Source organism: Loa loa (assembly GCF_000183805.2).
Source record: "Loa loa unplaced genomic scaffold supercont3.66, whole genome shotgun sequence".
Lineage (NCBI taxonomy): Eukaryota > Metazoa > Nematoda > Chromadorea > Rhabditida > Onchocercidae > Loa > Loa loa.
Genome location: NW_018108246.1, coordinates 135,161 through 147,995, shown reverse-complemented (window position 1 = coordinate 147,995; position 12,835 = coordinate 135,161). Strand labels below are relative to the sequence as shown.

At 32.8% G+C, this 12,835-nt stretch overlaps 4 protein-coding genes across 4 annotated transcripts; 1 reads left to right on the top strand and 3 right to left on the bottom strand.

Moving 5' to 3' along the window:
* Positions 1 to 372: 372 nt before the first annotated feature.
* LOAG_01933 (hypothetical protein) lies at positions 373 to 2,897 on the top strand. Its single transcript, XM_020445896.1, has 5 exons — positions 373 to 609; positions 816 to 1,044; positions 1,325 to 2,337; positions 2,451 to 2,638; positions 2,763 to 2,897. Exons 1-3 carry the CDS (start codon positions 415 to 417, stop codon positions 1,417 to 1,419), a joined length of 519 nt encoding a protein of 172 aa, XP_020303700.1. The 5' UTR covers positions 373 to 414; the 3' UTR covers positions 1,420 to 2,337; positions 2,451 to 2,638; positions 2,763 to 2,897.
* On the bottom strand, positions 2,214 to 2,805 carry LOAG_01932 (par-1 (I)-like family member; the record flags this gene model as incomplete). Its single annotated transcript, XM_003137470.1, has 3 exons — positions 2,214 to 2,399; positions 2,525 to 2,618; positions 2,699 to 2,805. The coding sequence occupies 3 exons, from the start codon at positions 2,803 to 2,805 to the stop codon at positions 2,214 to 2,216; spliced, it is 387 nt and encodes a 128-aa protein (XP_003137518.1).
* Positions 2,898 to 3,216: 319 nt separating the features above from the next.
* On the bottom strand, positions 3,217 to 5,100 carry LOAG_01931 (hypothetical protein; the record flags this gene model as incomplete). The annotated part of the gene is made up of 6 exons (XM_020445895.1): positions 3,217 to 3,506; positions 3,633 to 3,710; positions 3,836 to 3,923; positions 4,202 to 4,292; positions 4,418 to 4,540; positions 5,031 to 5,100. The coding sequence occupies 6 exons, from the start codon at positions 5,098 to 5,100 to the stop codon at positions 3,357 to 3,359; spliced, it is 600 nt and encodes a 199-aa protein (XP_020303699.1). The 3' UTR covers positions 3,217 to 3,356.
* A 760-nt stretch (positions 5,101 to 5,860) lies between these two features.
* Positions 5,861 to 9,768, bottom strand: LOAG_01930 (hypothetical protein). The gene is made up of 12 exons (XM_020445894.1): positions 9,702 to 9,768; positions 9,379 to 9,439; positions 9,176 to 9,228; positions 8,942 to 9,054; positions 8,705 to 8,772; positions 8,240 to 8,290; positions 7,881 to 8,026; positions 7,202 to 7,337; positions 6,958 to 7,084; positions 6,759 to 6,875; positions 6,548 to 6,681; positions 5,861 to 6,173 (listed from the first exon to the last, which is right to left on the bottom strand). Exons 1-12 carry the CDS (start codon positions 9,745 to 9,747, stop codon positions 6,080 to 6,082), a joined length of 1,146 nt encoding a protein of 381 aa, XP_020303698.1. The 5' UTR covers positions 9,748 to 9,768; the 3' UTR covers positions 5,861 to 6,079.
* Between the last annotated feature and the right edge of the window lie 3,067 nt (positions 9,769 to 12,835).

Here is a 12,835-nt window from a genome sequence, read left to right as displayed (position 1 = left end):
TATATATATAGTATATATATATATAGTATATATATATATATATATATATATATATATATATATATATATATATATATATATATATATATATATATATATATATATATATATATATATATATATATATATATATATATATATATATATATATATATATATATATATATATATAAAATGTTTCTCAAAGTCTTCTCTGAAAGAATCAGAGATTTAAAGAGACATTCTATCGTAAAATAAATAAAATCTAAGCAGTATCCGGTGAATTATTGGAATTGATATCTTGCTTGAATTTTATATTCAGTCATATTTTGATTTAAAACTAATTTGAAAATCTCAAAGGTTTAACAAATATCGTCCTATAAAAAGTTCCAGAATGGTACAATATTCAACAATCCAGAAATCCGATCTTTGGATATGCCAGCGGTGACTGGTATGGGCACTGCTCGATCACTCGCAAAACTTCATGCATTGGTTCTCGAAGGAAAACTGTTGAAAAAGACAACTGTAGAGCAATTGTTTCGCGATCCTGTAGTTTTGAACCAAACGGACTCTGTCTTATCGATTAATTTATCATTAGGAAAAGGATTCGCCTATACAAAGAACTGTCAAGTATTAAAGTTAATGTTACTTTGAAAAGTACTGAAACAACATCACTAAGCTTTCTATGCTTATAATAATTTATCGATTAATTTTTTCCATTTCCGAACATTTGATGTCACCCGAAGATTGTTCAAAGTTCGATTTGATATTAATCATTAAATAATGGCCTTATGGATTATGTGATCTATTTTCATATGGAAAATCTTCGTTTTCAGGGTCAGTGGTTAATTGGTCATTCAGGATTAGGTGGTCAGAATGTTAAAATGGATTTAACAAATGAAGTGGCATTTGCATACCTCTGCAATGGTTTAAAGGTCGGCTATTCTGATTTAACGGTTACATTTATGCGACTACAAAGTGCACTTTATGAATGTCTCCGTGAAAATAATTTGTTGAAGGAAATTCCAGAAGAAAAAGCTAAAGAAAGCCATGAAACTGTGGCAGGTTGGTCATTTCTCACAATCATTTAGGATTATTTTAAATTCTGTGTATAAACTTGAGTAATTTGTTCAACATAAGACACTGTGACAATGTTACACTTCCGCTTTGCGATTTCGTCAACTCGTAGTATTTCTGGCATCTCACATGGACTAAGAAAGCGTTGTCAATTTCAGTTAATTAACTTATTCCAACCAACAGAAGTTGATTTATTTGAGCTTAAAACTATAATTTGGAACGAACTCGTTTTTAATTTAAAGTTCTTCTTTCTACATTTATATTACAGGAAGAAACAGCTCACTGGACATTTCTTCCAAAAATCTCCAAGAAACCGTTCCAACTTCGCTTGAAAATAACACAGATCTGACTTCTGATATATGAGTGTTGAATAAACCTAAAACTTTTCTGATATACTTTGGAGCTTTTCACTTCTTTAACTTGCTTTTATTTTGAAAAAATTTTAAATCAATTTGCGGATTTTATAAATTTTGGTCCGTACTTACGCATATTACTTATACGTGCAATTTATGTGACTACGTGTTAGACATACGATTGCAAAATTTGAAACTCGCTGATTTCATGATTTGATATTTACTTATCATTGGAATCTAATTTCATCACATGACCTGGTTCAGATGAAAATTATATGTCGATCGAATACAACGATCTAATTTCTTTGTGCAGTGATTCAGCTTTCTGGCCGCATCCATTGTAACTGCGCTGTTTTGTTGGGAAATTTTGGGAGAATTAGACGTAAAGAAGTCAATCATTATTTATGCGGGAATTGTTTGAATCATTATTTATATGGGAATTGTTCTAAGAGAATTGTTTGGAATCTTAACCCATATTTGAACATAGTTTAAACGAAAATTGCAGGTGTACAATGTGTCAATGGAAAAGTGTCAACAGTTATGGCCAGCGATTTTGTCTATTCGAATTCAATGATAAGAGACATACGTGCACACATACGCATAATTACGCATAATTTGCTTACGCATAATTTGTTGACCACTGTTTCTCGATAGTCTAAGAATTCATTCAGATGTGGGAGAGGTCTATAGGAACCCTTGGATTTCTTTACCAAATCACAGTTAAATTTTCACAAAATCTCACCATATTCATCAACATAATACTTTTATTTCAATAAATTTGCAATTATAAGGAAATATATAATTTCAATTATTCCAGCTGAGAATTTGAGTGATCGCAGTAGTGGCAGCAGTCTCAATCCAGTCAGTATGGAGTAACTGTCCAGCGGTCAGTCGCATATCTAAACGTTCGGACATCAGGAGTTGCGTGGTATGCCACATTTTTGGATCTATTGGTATTATGATTGATGATTTTATTCCGTGATAATCGATCTGCAATAGTATCACTGTCTTATATCCACCATCAGTGCTACGTATACTTAGGCAAATCATCGAAATCTTCGCAAGGATAAAATTTGATTTAATCCAGAAATAGAAACGGATAAGATACAGCTCACCGTTCCATTCGGTTTTCTTTTCGGCATGCGACCAATAAGGCATCGATATAATACAACACCCATCGCAAACATATCTTGCGGCAATGGTTCGGCCCTTTTACGCAATATGATTTGGTAAGTATTGCTTCTACAGACCTTTATTTTACAAGGATAACAATAAATGATTAAACCTACTCAAGGTGAATGGATTCTGGTGCAGCATACATGGGTATTTGCCTATTTTTGTTCATATTTTCAGTAACTTCTTGTGCTCTTGTGAGACCGGTCAAGCGACCCGTCATGTGTTGATCAATCAAGATATTAGCCGTACAAATTGTTCCGTGGTAAATGCACTGTCTACAAATACTTGTACTACTTACCTGATATATGTCATTGTTAATTTTTGTTAATTATTAATTTTTTGTTTGTTAATTGTTGATTCTTGTTAATTTCTTTTGTTGATTATTAATTTTTGAAAACTCAGTGGAATGAATTTCAAAAACGAAGACAGCAACAATAGTCTGAACACTAGAAGTGTCAAAATTGTTAGGTCAAGTGATTTTAAATGATAATATAGTCAACACGCTAACAGTTGGACCTTTTGTCTAAATTCATCCGGTGACAACATGTTGATAGATCTTGAGCCTAATTTACCGCAATTATGACACTTCTGTTGATTTTGGAACTATTTCCGGAATGTATTTCTTATTTTCGTTCCACACTACCTATCTCTTACCGATGACATATATCAATCCAGACTGCGCTTTATGGAAGACTTACAAAGATTACAACAACATATTATGGTGGGAAGGAAAACCAGTCATTTTTTTCCTTAACACAGTATCATAATAAATTACGAGTGTAAGAAGCAGATTGCTTTGGTAACTCCACGTAGAATTTTGGCGATATATTGTTTATGTATGGGTACTGCGCCATTGTCTGCAAGTAGCTTCTCCAACGAGCCGTACTCACAGAATTCAAGTGTGAAGAAATAGGTACTGGACTGAAATTAGATCCTTAAATCGTTCATCTAGCGGCATGGCTCTATTCATCAGCAAATCCATGGTACCAATAAAGTTTCCATATGTGAAAATCTCCTTATGTGATAGATGATGTAAATATCTCTCACCATATGATGATAGTAATGGTCAACAAGGAGTGGCAAGCATACATCCTCTAATGTATTGCTTTCTTTTAACTTTTTCGCCTGTAATGATATTTGTTTGATAGAAATGTCAAGCTTGTCCTTGACTTCAGTTTAGCCTCTATGAAATCATATATGTCCATCTTAACCATAAAGTTTCTGGAAATTTGGGGTCCAAAAAAATATACCTGCAGAAGCAATGATGCTTCTAAACCTCCTCCAGGCGAAACTTTAACAATGTAACGTCGGCCTGATTTTGAATATACTGGGTATACACTATAAGCGATAAGCTGAGAAGATGAACTCAAGTCGTTGAAAATCAATTGGTCAAAATATAGAAGACAAATATTTTGATGCCAATCAAGTGCAAATTATTCGGAAATTGCGCAAAATAGTGAACTATAATCCCATAACAAAAGACATCTAGAGATAAAATAGAAATTATCCCTGGGGATTCATATACTTTTTTCATCCTTGTCAATTATTCGTAGATTGCCTTCACTTATTTACTATTAGTAAAAAAACTATTTACAAAGTTTATTATGAATTATTACCATCCTTTAACAAGTTCATCTATATCAGATCTTGTCGCATCTGTGTTTTGTGATTTTGGATTTACCAGCAGTTCTTCTTGACAGTAAGAACCTATTTATTTAATGATACAAATAACTTATATACTATTTACATCTCAAAGTAATTATTCATGACCTTACATTAAATCGAATTTGTGTTTAAGTTGAGAATATTAAAGTGGGGGTGTGGCAACAAACCATTCTGTACACATTTGCGATCTTCAATGCCCTCCGCCTGAGATTTCCTGAAGGACAAATTCTGTGCCTTCAACCGCTGACAGAAATCATATGTTGCATCAATTATTTGCAGATCTGTGGTCGCTACAAGAAAATCTGTTCATAGTAAAAACGATTTATTCTCTCAGTTCAATTAAGTCATCAAAAGTTGGATTCCATTTAGCCAAGGAAAGTAATTGCTAACTGTTTGAAAGAAATGAAACCGAAATTAAACTTCGACAAAGTAAACAATTCCTCGGTCTTGCCATTTCCTTAATAACATTAAATCTTCCACATCAAGTGTTTTGAGAACATAAACGTAGTTTGTGAAAGTATGAGATATCAGTGCGTGTTTAAACCTAATCATTTATCGAGAGCATAATTTGTGTCAGATTCTGTTTGAGGTAAAATTAAGAAATGGTTTGTGAATTAAGAACTGATGAGAAGCGGAATCAGATAATTGCTGAATTAAGTGCAATATTTCAAAAATTACCAAAATCACTGCAAACAACAACTGTTCTACTTTATGATTTAAAAAACAACTTCGTTGCATAGAGCAAATGATAAAATCGATTTTCTCCGAAGTTTGTGCAACCTGATTTAACATTATCGTCGGTTAGCTGTACTTCATCATGAGATTGTTCATTTAGGGTTGTCTTTGCCATTGCTGAATTTTTGACGTAAATGTAACCGAACACGACAATATCGTATATAGGAAATGATAAAACAATGTATTATCATGCGTTTTTATGCAGCTCTATTTGCAAGGAAATTGTAATATTGTGACCTAAAAGTTATCATCAAGCAAATAACAAAATGTGGAGATGAATGAAACAGAAATATGAAATGAGTCAATAATCAGATTTTGAGCAACAATTGCACTGTCCCTCTCAACACCATAAAAAAAAGTTATATGAAGAAAGAACTGAATAATAAATCGATAATAATTCAAAATAGTTTTGGAAAGGGGAACAGAGGAAATCCTCTATGATCAGAACGAGATCATTCAGGGTATCATCTCAATAATTATCTTAGAAACTATTTCTCAGTGGAAGTAAAAATAAAAAGAGATCAATAATTGATGAACAGCTTTCCATTCTCACTCACTACTCGGTTACTCTATCTACCAAATAATACTGAAGCAGCTACTCGATATCTACAGGAAAAAGAAAAAAAAACATGTTAATATTTTAAAAAATTCTAGGAAATTCAAAATGTTCCTTGAAACTTCAAATAGATATCTTCCTAATGGTACAGCGTTTGTTGTCCAGGTAATATTTCGACTTAAATTTGCTTTCCTTTTCACTAGACTTTCCTTTCCACTAGACTGGTTGAACAAAACTTTTAACATGCATATGTGACCACAAACAACTTATTCAAACCTTTATATAAAACCACAAATAAGAAGATTTACAGATGAAGGATGGCGAAACCTAATAAGTGTCTTGTTACAATAATATGACGGTATTACGAATCCAACATTAATGTTACAAATTTTATCGAAGGAAGTCATTTGAGAAGGGAACAAAGATGACTTAGAGGATAAGGATAAGAGTTAGTTAAAAAGTTATTTTACACATTTCTGCACCATTTGCACACCAAACGATGATCGAACAATTCTATATATAAAACTGAGTTCTCATTTCACCCATGTCTATCATCCATTATCTTTTCTATTGATTGCGTGAGCGGATCGTAGTGGAATAAAAATGATTTTTTAATCGTTGAAATGTAAGACCTATAAATAAGTTCGATGAACTCAATAATGTTACTTCCTAAAGGTATAGAAAAGTGTAGCTATTTCGTAAAAGATTCTACGAGTTATTTAAAACCTGTTAGAATACTGCAATCAATAATTAAAAACATTTTTAGCGGTTTTTATCTGGTCACTGATTCTTAAAACATTAGTTCAAACTAGAAAGAACGGCAGAATTACATCAAAAATTTGAAACTTTGAATGTTCATCAATTTTTGTACTGTGCAACAATCACTTATTTAAACATGAGTTATTCTTAAAGCTTATGACGGTATGTATGGGATTTTCATTTATTTTACAGATTCTATAAATTAAATTTCAAATCTCCTCTTTTAATAATAGATTTTAATAAATACCTTATTTTCTGAAATGCTTCATTAATGGTCCCTGAATAAAAATAGCCTTTTTGGAATTTGGTAATTTCAGGCTCCATTTCAATCACATCATTTGGTTCGAATCGATAAATTTTAGCATCGGGTGACATACAAAACTGGAAAAATAATAATTTTTTTTCTAACTATAGATACATATCTGTGTGCATAAACAATATACATCCAACGATTATACCTTCAGCTCATCAAAACAGGATAGCAATCCGGCGCCATAAACCTTCAAATTTCGTTTCTTTTCGTCGAATTTTTCACCTTCAGCTGACAGACCAAACTCAAATGCGAAGAAATAAAGCTGAAAGAGATTTTTCTAACTAATTCATACAACTTCTGGAAGGCATGAAAATCTTTAAATTACAAGGTATAATGGGACGAACCCGTATCAGAGCGCTACACTCTTTTTCAGAGGAGCCAAGACTTGCAATTCCAATTTCTTGGCTGAGTTGCGCGTATATCGGATCCAAAAACATGGCCATATGTCCGAGCAGTTCATGGCATAGATCTCTAAACAGCCACTAAAGACTGTCATTTTCAAAGAAAGCTTTACATTATCACCAGATATGTTTGTCCGATTTCTCGCATTTTTTCAATCTTTAGGCATAACATTTAAGCAGAACTTACGGTTCAGGCGTATAATGTGGATCAGTATGGTGGCGCATATACTGCGTACAACAAAACACACGAAATGCCAATGCAGCTAGAAAATTTCGAGAAGTCAGATATCCACCGCACGGACGAAGGGTGAAGCCAGTTTTAGCTGAAAATAAAAGAAATAATAATGGGAAAGGTAAGGAAGTACCTAGTCCGGCAATGTTTAATAGAAATTCCTTGTTTTAGATGTAATAACTTATTGATTAATAAAGTAGGACGGTGATGATCGGAACTTTCCAGTCTATATTGCTCAAGTATTTCGCAAATGTTAATTATTACACTATCGGACCCTTTAATAGAGTATCAAAGAACTGCACTGATATACTAGTTCAGTATGAGCACATTTTCCCACTCATTCATTATGTACAACCTTAGTGTTTGCATCAATGTCAGATGTTCCTTTACAAAAACAGAGGAACATTAGGATGCAATCTTGGATTAAGAGTCAAAAGTGCAATTGTCAGCACAGATTGAGAGAAGCGTTTCGCTTTTTTCCATCGTTGATAAACGATGGATTCCGTTTCCGATATTTAATTTCATTCCAGTGAATCTGAAATAACTGTCACAATTCTCGCTTTTCAACTATAAAAATGTGATACAAAAGTTATATTAAGAAACTTGCAAAATAAGAAAATCGTTAAAAACACACTGTTGAGGTATTTCGAAATATCTTCCAGCTGTGGAATTTCATTGTCTGAATAGCCGCACTGTTCCTCGAGCAATTTAAAATTGTCCAAAAATGCTTTGCATGCAAATTTGTTATGCAATGTTTTCAGGTCACGATAAATTGTACGCCTGAGAGATTCTAATGAATTGTCAATTTTCATTTGCTATTTACACCATTTAATGACTAATCAACTGAAAATTTCCAGCAGTTAAGTGGCATTTGAAATAACCGAATGGTAAATTAAAACAAATTTAAATTTTGACATTATAATGTTTGCCACAGCTCCAGTTCATTTACCTCTTTCTAGAAAAGTGCTTTTAAGTACTGGTTATAACACATACCATGTTTCTGTTTCGACTGTTGTGTAGTTTATTCGCGGTATTGGTATCCCACTATTAAAATAGATTGTATTAAATCAGTATTTGGACTCGTTAATCTATCAATTTGTGAAAACCTACTCTAGTGGAAAGTGCTGAAAACGGTACATTTTAATGCAAAACAATTCCGTCTTTTGATCACTTTTTGACAAGAAACGGAGTTAGGCTGGTACAATAGCTTCAAATATTTCATTTAGCGAAAATGTCTTCCTTCTTTATCAGTATTATTAGAAAAACTTGAATTTTCTATAGTTGGAAAGATGAACAAAATGAGAAAAAAAGATTGCTTGCCGTGTACCATTGGAATTTGTACACATGTATCAGTGACATAAACCCGATTCGATTATTGTGTGAAAATAAATTCAAAGAATAATTTTAGCTCATAATTTATACTAAAACTTGCTAGTAATATTCATCGATATAACTTACTGTTTATAATCATTTGCAATTTCCAAAAACCATTCTCGCCTTTTCCGATATTCCTTGTCTTTAAAGCTCTGCAATGTTAATCATTGCAGTATTATCAGATGAAAGACAATGTTTAGAAGTAGGGCATTAGATCTTAATCACTTCAGTAGGATCACTTTCCCATTTAAGTAATAAAACGAGCACAATATGAATTAGTTCTAACCAATTAAATCATATATGCTTAATAGTTAAACTGACAGGGTGACTCGTGCTCAGTCCCGAGGAACTGGTTGGATCGTACATAATAACTCTGCCACAGATATAATCCAAGTCGGTGATATGCTTTGGATACCATCTTCCTGACTCAATATCTATAAATACAAGTTAAACTATACGATGAAAGGTCCTTAAGTCTGTTTGCTTCTCATATTAATGCCCAAAATATTGTTAATTAGCCAATTATCATATTGACTTCATTAAATAAAAGTGTACCTTTGTTGGACGGAGCGACGTAAAAAGAGTGCTGAAAGCTGATAATACTTTCTCTGCAATAATTTTGCATAACTGATGGAAAAAATATGAAAAGTTGAGTAAATGAAATTAAAAGTAAACTACTGTAGCAGTTACCGGTGAAAGTGATAAGCATCACCATTGATGAAAAAAAAAGGTTAAATCATTTCCAAAATGAAGCTTACCGCCGAAAGTTGAGAAATGAAGAAGTATGATTTCGATTATCCAAATAAGGAATTGCTCGCCCTGTAATATTCTCTAATCCAAAAAAATTTATGAAGATATTTGATTTCGACTTCATTTATTTTCATATCAACATTTCTATTTTTAATTGGAAACAAACACTGCTATCAATTATTTCCCAAAAGTTTTCACCTCTATCAAATTCTCAAAAAAATGAAGGCTAATGAGAAATCCCTTTGAAAAGTTCTAAAATTAAATTTTTGTGAAAAAAGCCTTCATCAAAGACCAAAAGTTCTGATGAATTTGGTGGATTTCAAATACATACAGCAGAAGCTGTTCCATGTTCCAGATGACGACGATAAACGTATCATTTCAATTAAGTTGTTAAGATCACTGATCTAAAGCATTTTCAGTTTAAATTTTAAAAAACTATTGTTCCTGACAATTTGAACAACTGGAGTTAATCCACTGGAAATATTGTATACGCCGATGCTATTATTCAACAAGGTGGAAAATGGGAAATAATCATATGACCATAAATTATTACACGATCAAGATGCTTCCATCCACACGAAGGATGCTAATGTTCTTGGAATGAACTTAACTCCTTATGGCATAGAAGAAGTCATAAAATTTCGTATTTTAATATTAGGAATCTTTCACTAAAGGAACCGTCCACTCATTAACTACAGCAACTAAAGTATTGATTGATAGTAAGCAAGCATTAGACTACTTTTCCGGCGTAATCTTAATTCATCTATTTGCATTTGTAGAAACAAATTTGAGAATATCAGTGATTTAATTAACCCATCATCCCTGGTCTAAATACCAGTGCCAAGGCATGTATGACAGGCATAGTTATGTTGGTATTGCAAAATGCAAATTTTTTTTTTCGTATTTTTTCGGTATTCTGTAATGTCATGTAAATGATATATATCTTTTGGGAGGAAACAAACTAAGTATATTTATTATATAAATGAATAGCGATTAGTTACAATCACTAAGTATGTGGTGAAATGTATCAAAATTGCTGCTTTTTTTCACCTTTTTTTTCAAACAGTCGTGTCATCAGCAATGTCCAATGCTTATTAACCAAAAAGTTCAGAGTGATAAAAATAGCTGGTCTGAATTACACCTACAATATGGCAATGTTCTTTATACTGGGGTATGGGCACATCGAGCTTCTTCTGACTTCAAATATTCAAATATGTTGTGATCTGCGACCTGCGCCTAATAGTAACAATAAAAAATTACATTGCAGTAACTGTAATAAAGCAAAATAATGATGGATCCGTTGAGGATTCCGGAAATGTGTAGATGGGGACAGTTTTGTATGTAAATTGACAAAAGTCTGGCGGAAGACAGATAATGTATTAGTACTATACTATTTGTTTTCTCCTTGTTCAAGAAGACATAATTAGCAGATATCAGGAAGAAAAAAAATTCAAGTTCATTCAAGCTTCGAAGGCTCAGCTATCTTTTTTCAACATTTCAATCTTAATTATTGAAACAGCAATAAATCCGTTGCCATCGTTATTCGGGAGAAAAAAGGTTTCCTGCAATTGCCTGCTTGAAACGAATAGTCATATTATGCATGATGTTGTGGGAAAATTATATAATCACATGTAAACTCATGAAAAAAGATCACTTACATTTTTTAAATGAAATAATTTTAGTTTTCTGAATAGGGTTTAGGGCGATGCATAGAAACAGGAAGTGAAGATGGAACATTTATGGAAACTTCAAACATTATATGAAAAGGCTGTTCGGCACTTAGAATTTTGTTGTAATGCATACTGGACCTTTTGATAATACCAGTACAATTCAGAAATGGGGAATAAATGAAGATATTTCTCATAGCAACCTAACTGCTGTATCATTGGTGTTAAACAACTACTGTATGGAGTGAAAAGATTCCTCGATTAGCAAAGGCAACCTTCCTCAAAACACATATGTACAATATCACCATCAGAATTACATCGTCATTGCAACAGCTGTCGTTCTAGCCAGCAATCAACAATCTATCTATTAGTAATCACCGCAAAATGAAAGATTTGTCAGCAGTTTTAATTCCATTTATTTATTTTTTTAGCGTGCGCCTGCCTTCACCTGTGGTCAACTTTAGCTAACAGCATCGTTACCGTAAACTGGCTTTATTATTATTCATAATGCCAGTGGTGTTTTGATGCAGAAAATTAAATGTCCACTATCTCATGTAGATGGGTACGGCACACGAACAACTCACCAGATCGGTTACTGAATAAAATTTTTCCATCCATTGGTAAAGTGCTCTATTCATTTTTCGCCCACTTCTCAGCATCTCTTCCTTTCCCCCTGTTGTTGAGGTCTCAGTAAAGATCATGATGATGGATCATCCGTTCGTCGTATTCTCATGAATGATATATTCGATATGCCTACTACTGAAATTGAATCGAATTGACGACCATCGATCAACCAACTTAACGTTCCGCTTTCTTCCACTCTCTTCATCTTCCTGTTAATGAAAAAGTGAAATGGTATACATTGTGTTTTGAATGAAGTCTTAAGTTTGAGTCCTCCTTCCAATTAAATCTTTTTGATAAGAACATGTAAAAGTATGCCGATATAAAAAATTTTTAATGACATTCTAGTAGTTCAAAATTTTGTTGCAATTGAAATGGAAGAATGGAAGAAATTGTGAGGACTTCGAGATTGCAGGAAAAATACAGAAGATTAATGTGTTACTTGATGTTAACCACTGCTCACAGATCATTTCCGCCCCTTCTCCATCAGTAACTTTTAAAACAAATGATGCTCATACCAGAATTATTTTTATACTTATCCTCTCACCAATTTCTTGATTTAAACCTTGAAAAATTTGAAACACTTCTGATGAATATTTGCTCGAAATTGAAATGCATGTAGTATTTTGTATTCGGATTTCTCGAACTTTAAATGAAAATGAAGTAAACCCTTGAAAATGAGGTAATGAAAATGATGGATGAAAAAGTTTTAAAACTTGCTGCGTACTTAAAATAGAAGTGATGGTCTTAGGTAGGCAATTATTTTAAAAACAGGTTTGCGTAATTTCGAACGGAATTTTCATTTTCCGAAAAGCTCAGGTCAGATAGTTTTACTTTTTGTCTTTTTCGTCATTGTCTTCGTCTCACCACCAATGTTCGTTACTTTATCATACATCACTTTCAGCTAGAATTGTTCAACAAAAACAAATAAGAATCATTAATTAATGAAGTATGCGTACTTTGTTAGCTACAGCTTAGAAATCTGAGAATAAGGTCAATTCAGATTTATGAAAAATTAGAGACGAGTGACAATCCTACTGCAAAATCAATGTCAGAATGTAACAGAAGCGTGCGAGCATAAATAAGATCAGTTTGCGTTGAACGTTCGATTATGTTTTCACATGTGTTCTCATTCCTCCAGTCATTTATTTTGTTCATCTATCCTCTGTTTACATAG

Excerpts from the sequence above, each read along its gene's own strand:
- LOAG_01930 (XM_020445894.1), bottom strand. The coding sequence starts at position 9,747 with ATGATACGTTTATCGTCGTCATCTGGAACATGGAACAGCTTCTGCT. Across the intron at positions 9,440-9,701 it reads AACATGGAACAGCTTCTGCT|GGCGAGCAATTCCTTATTTG; the intron begins GTATGTATTTGA and ends AGAATATTACAG. Across the intron at positions 7,338-7,880 it reads TATTTCGAAATACCTCAACA|CTAAAACTGGCTTCACCCTT; the intron begins GTGTGTTTTTAA and ends TTTTATTTTCAG.
- LOAG_01933 (XM_020445896.1), top strand. The coding sequence starts at position 415 with ATGCCAGCGGTGACTGGTATGGGCACTGCTCGATCACTCGCAAAACTT. Across the intron at positions 610-815 it reads CCTATACAAAGAACTGTCAA|GGTCAGTGGTTAATTGGTCA; the intron begins GTATTAAAGTTA and ends CTTCGTTTTCAG. Across the intron at positions 1,045-1,324 it reads AAGCCATGAAACTGTGGCAG|GAAGAAACAGCTCACTGGAC; the intron begins GTTGGTCATTTC and ends TTTATATTACAG.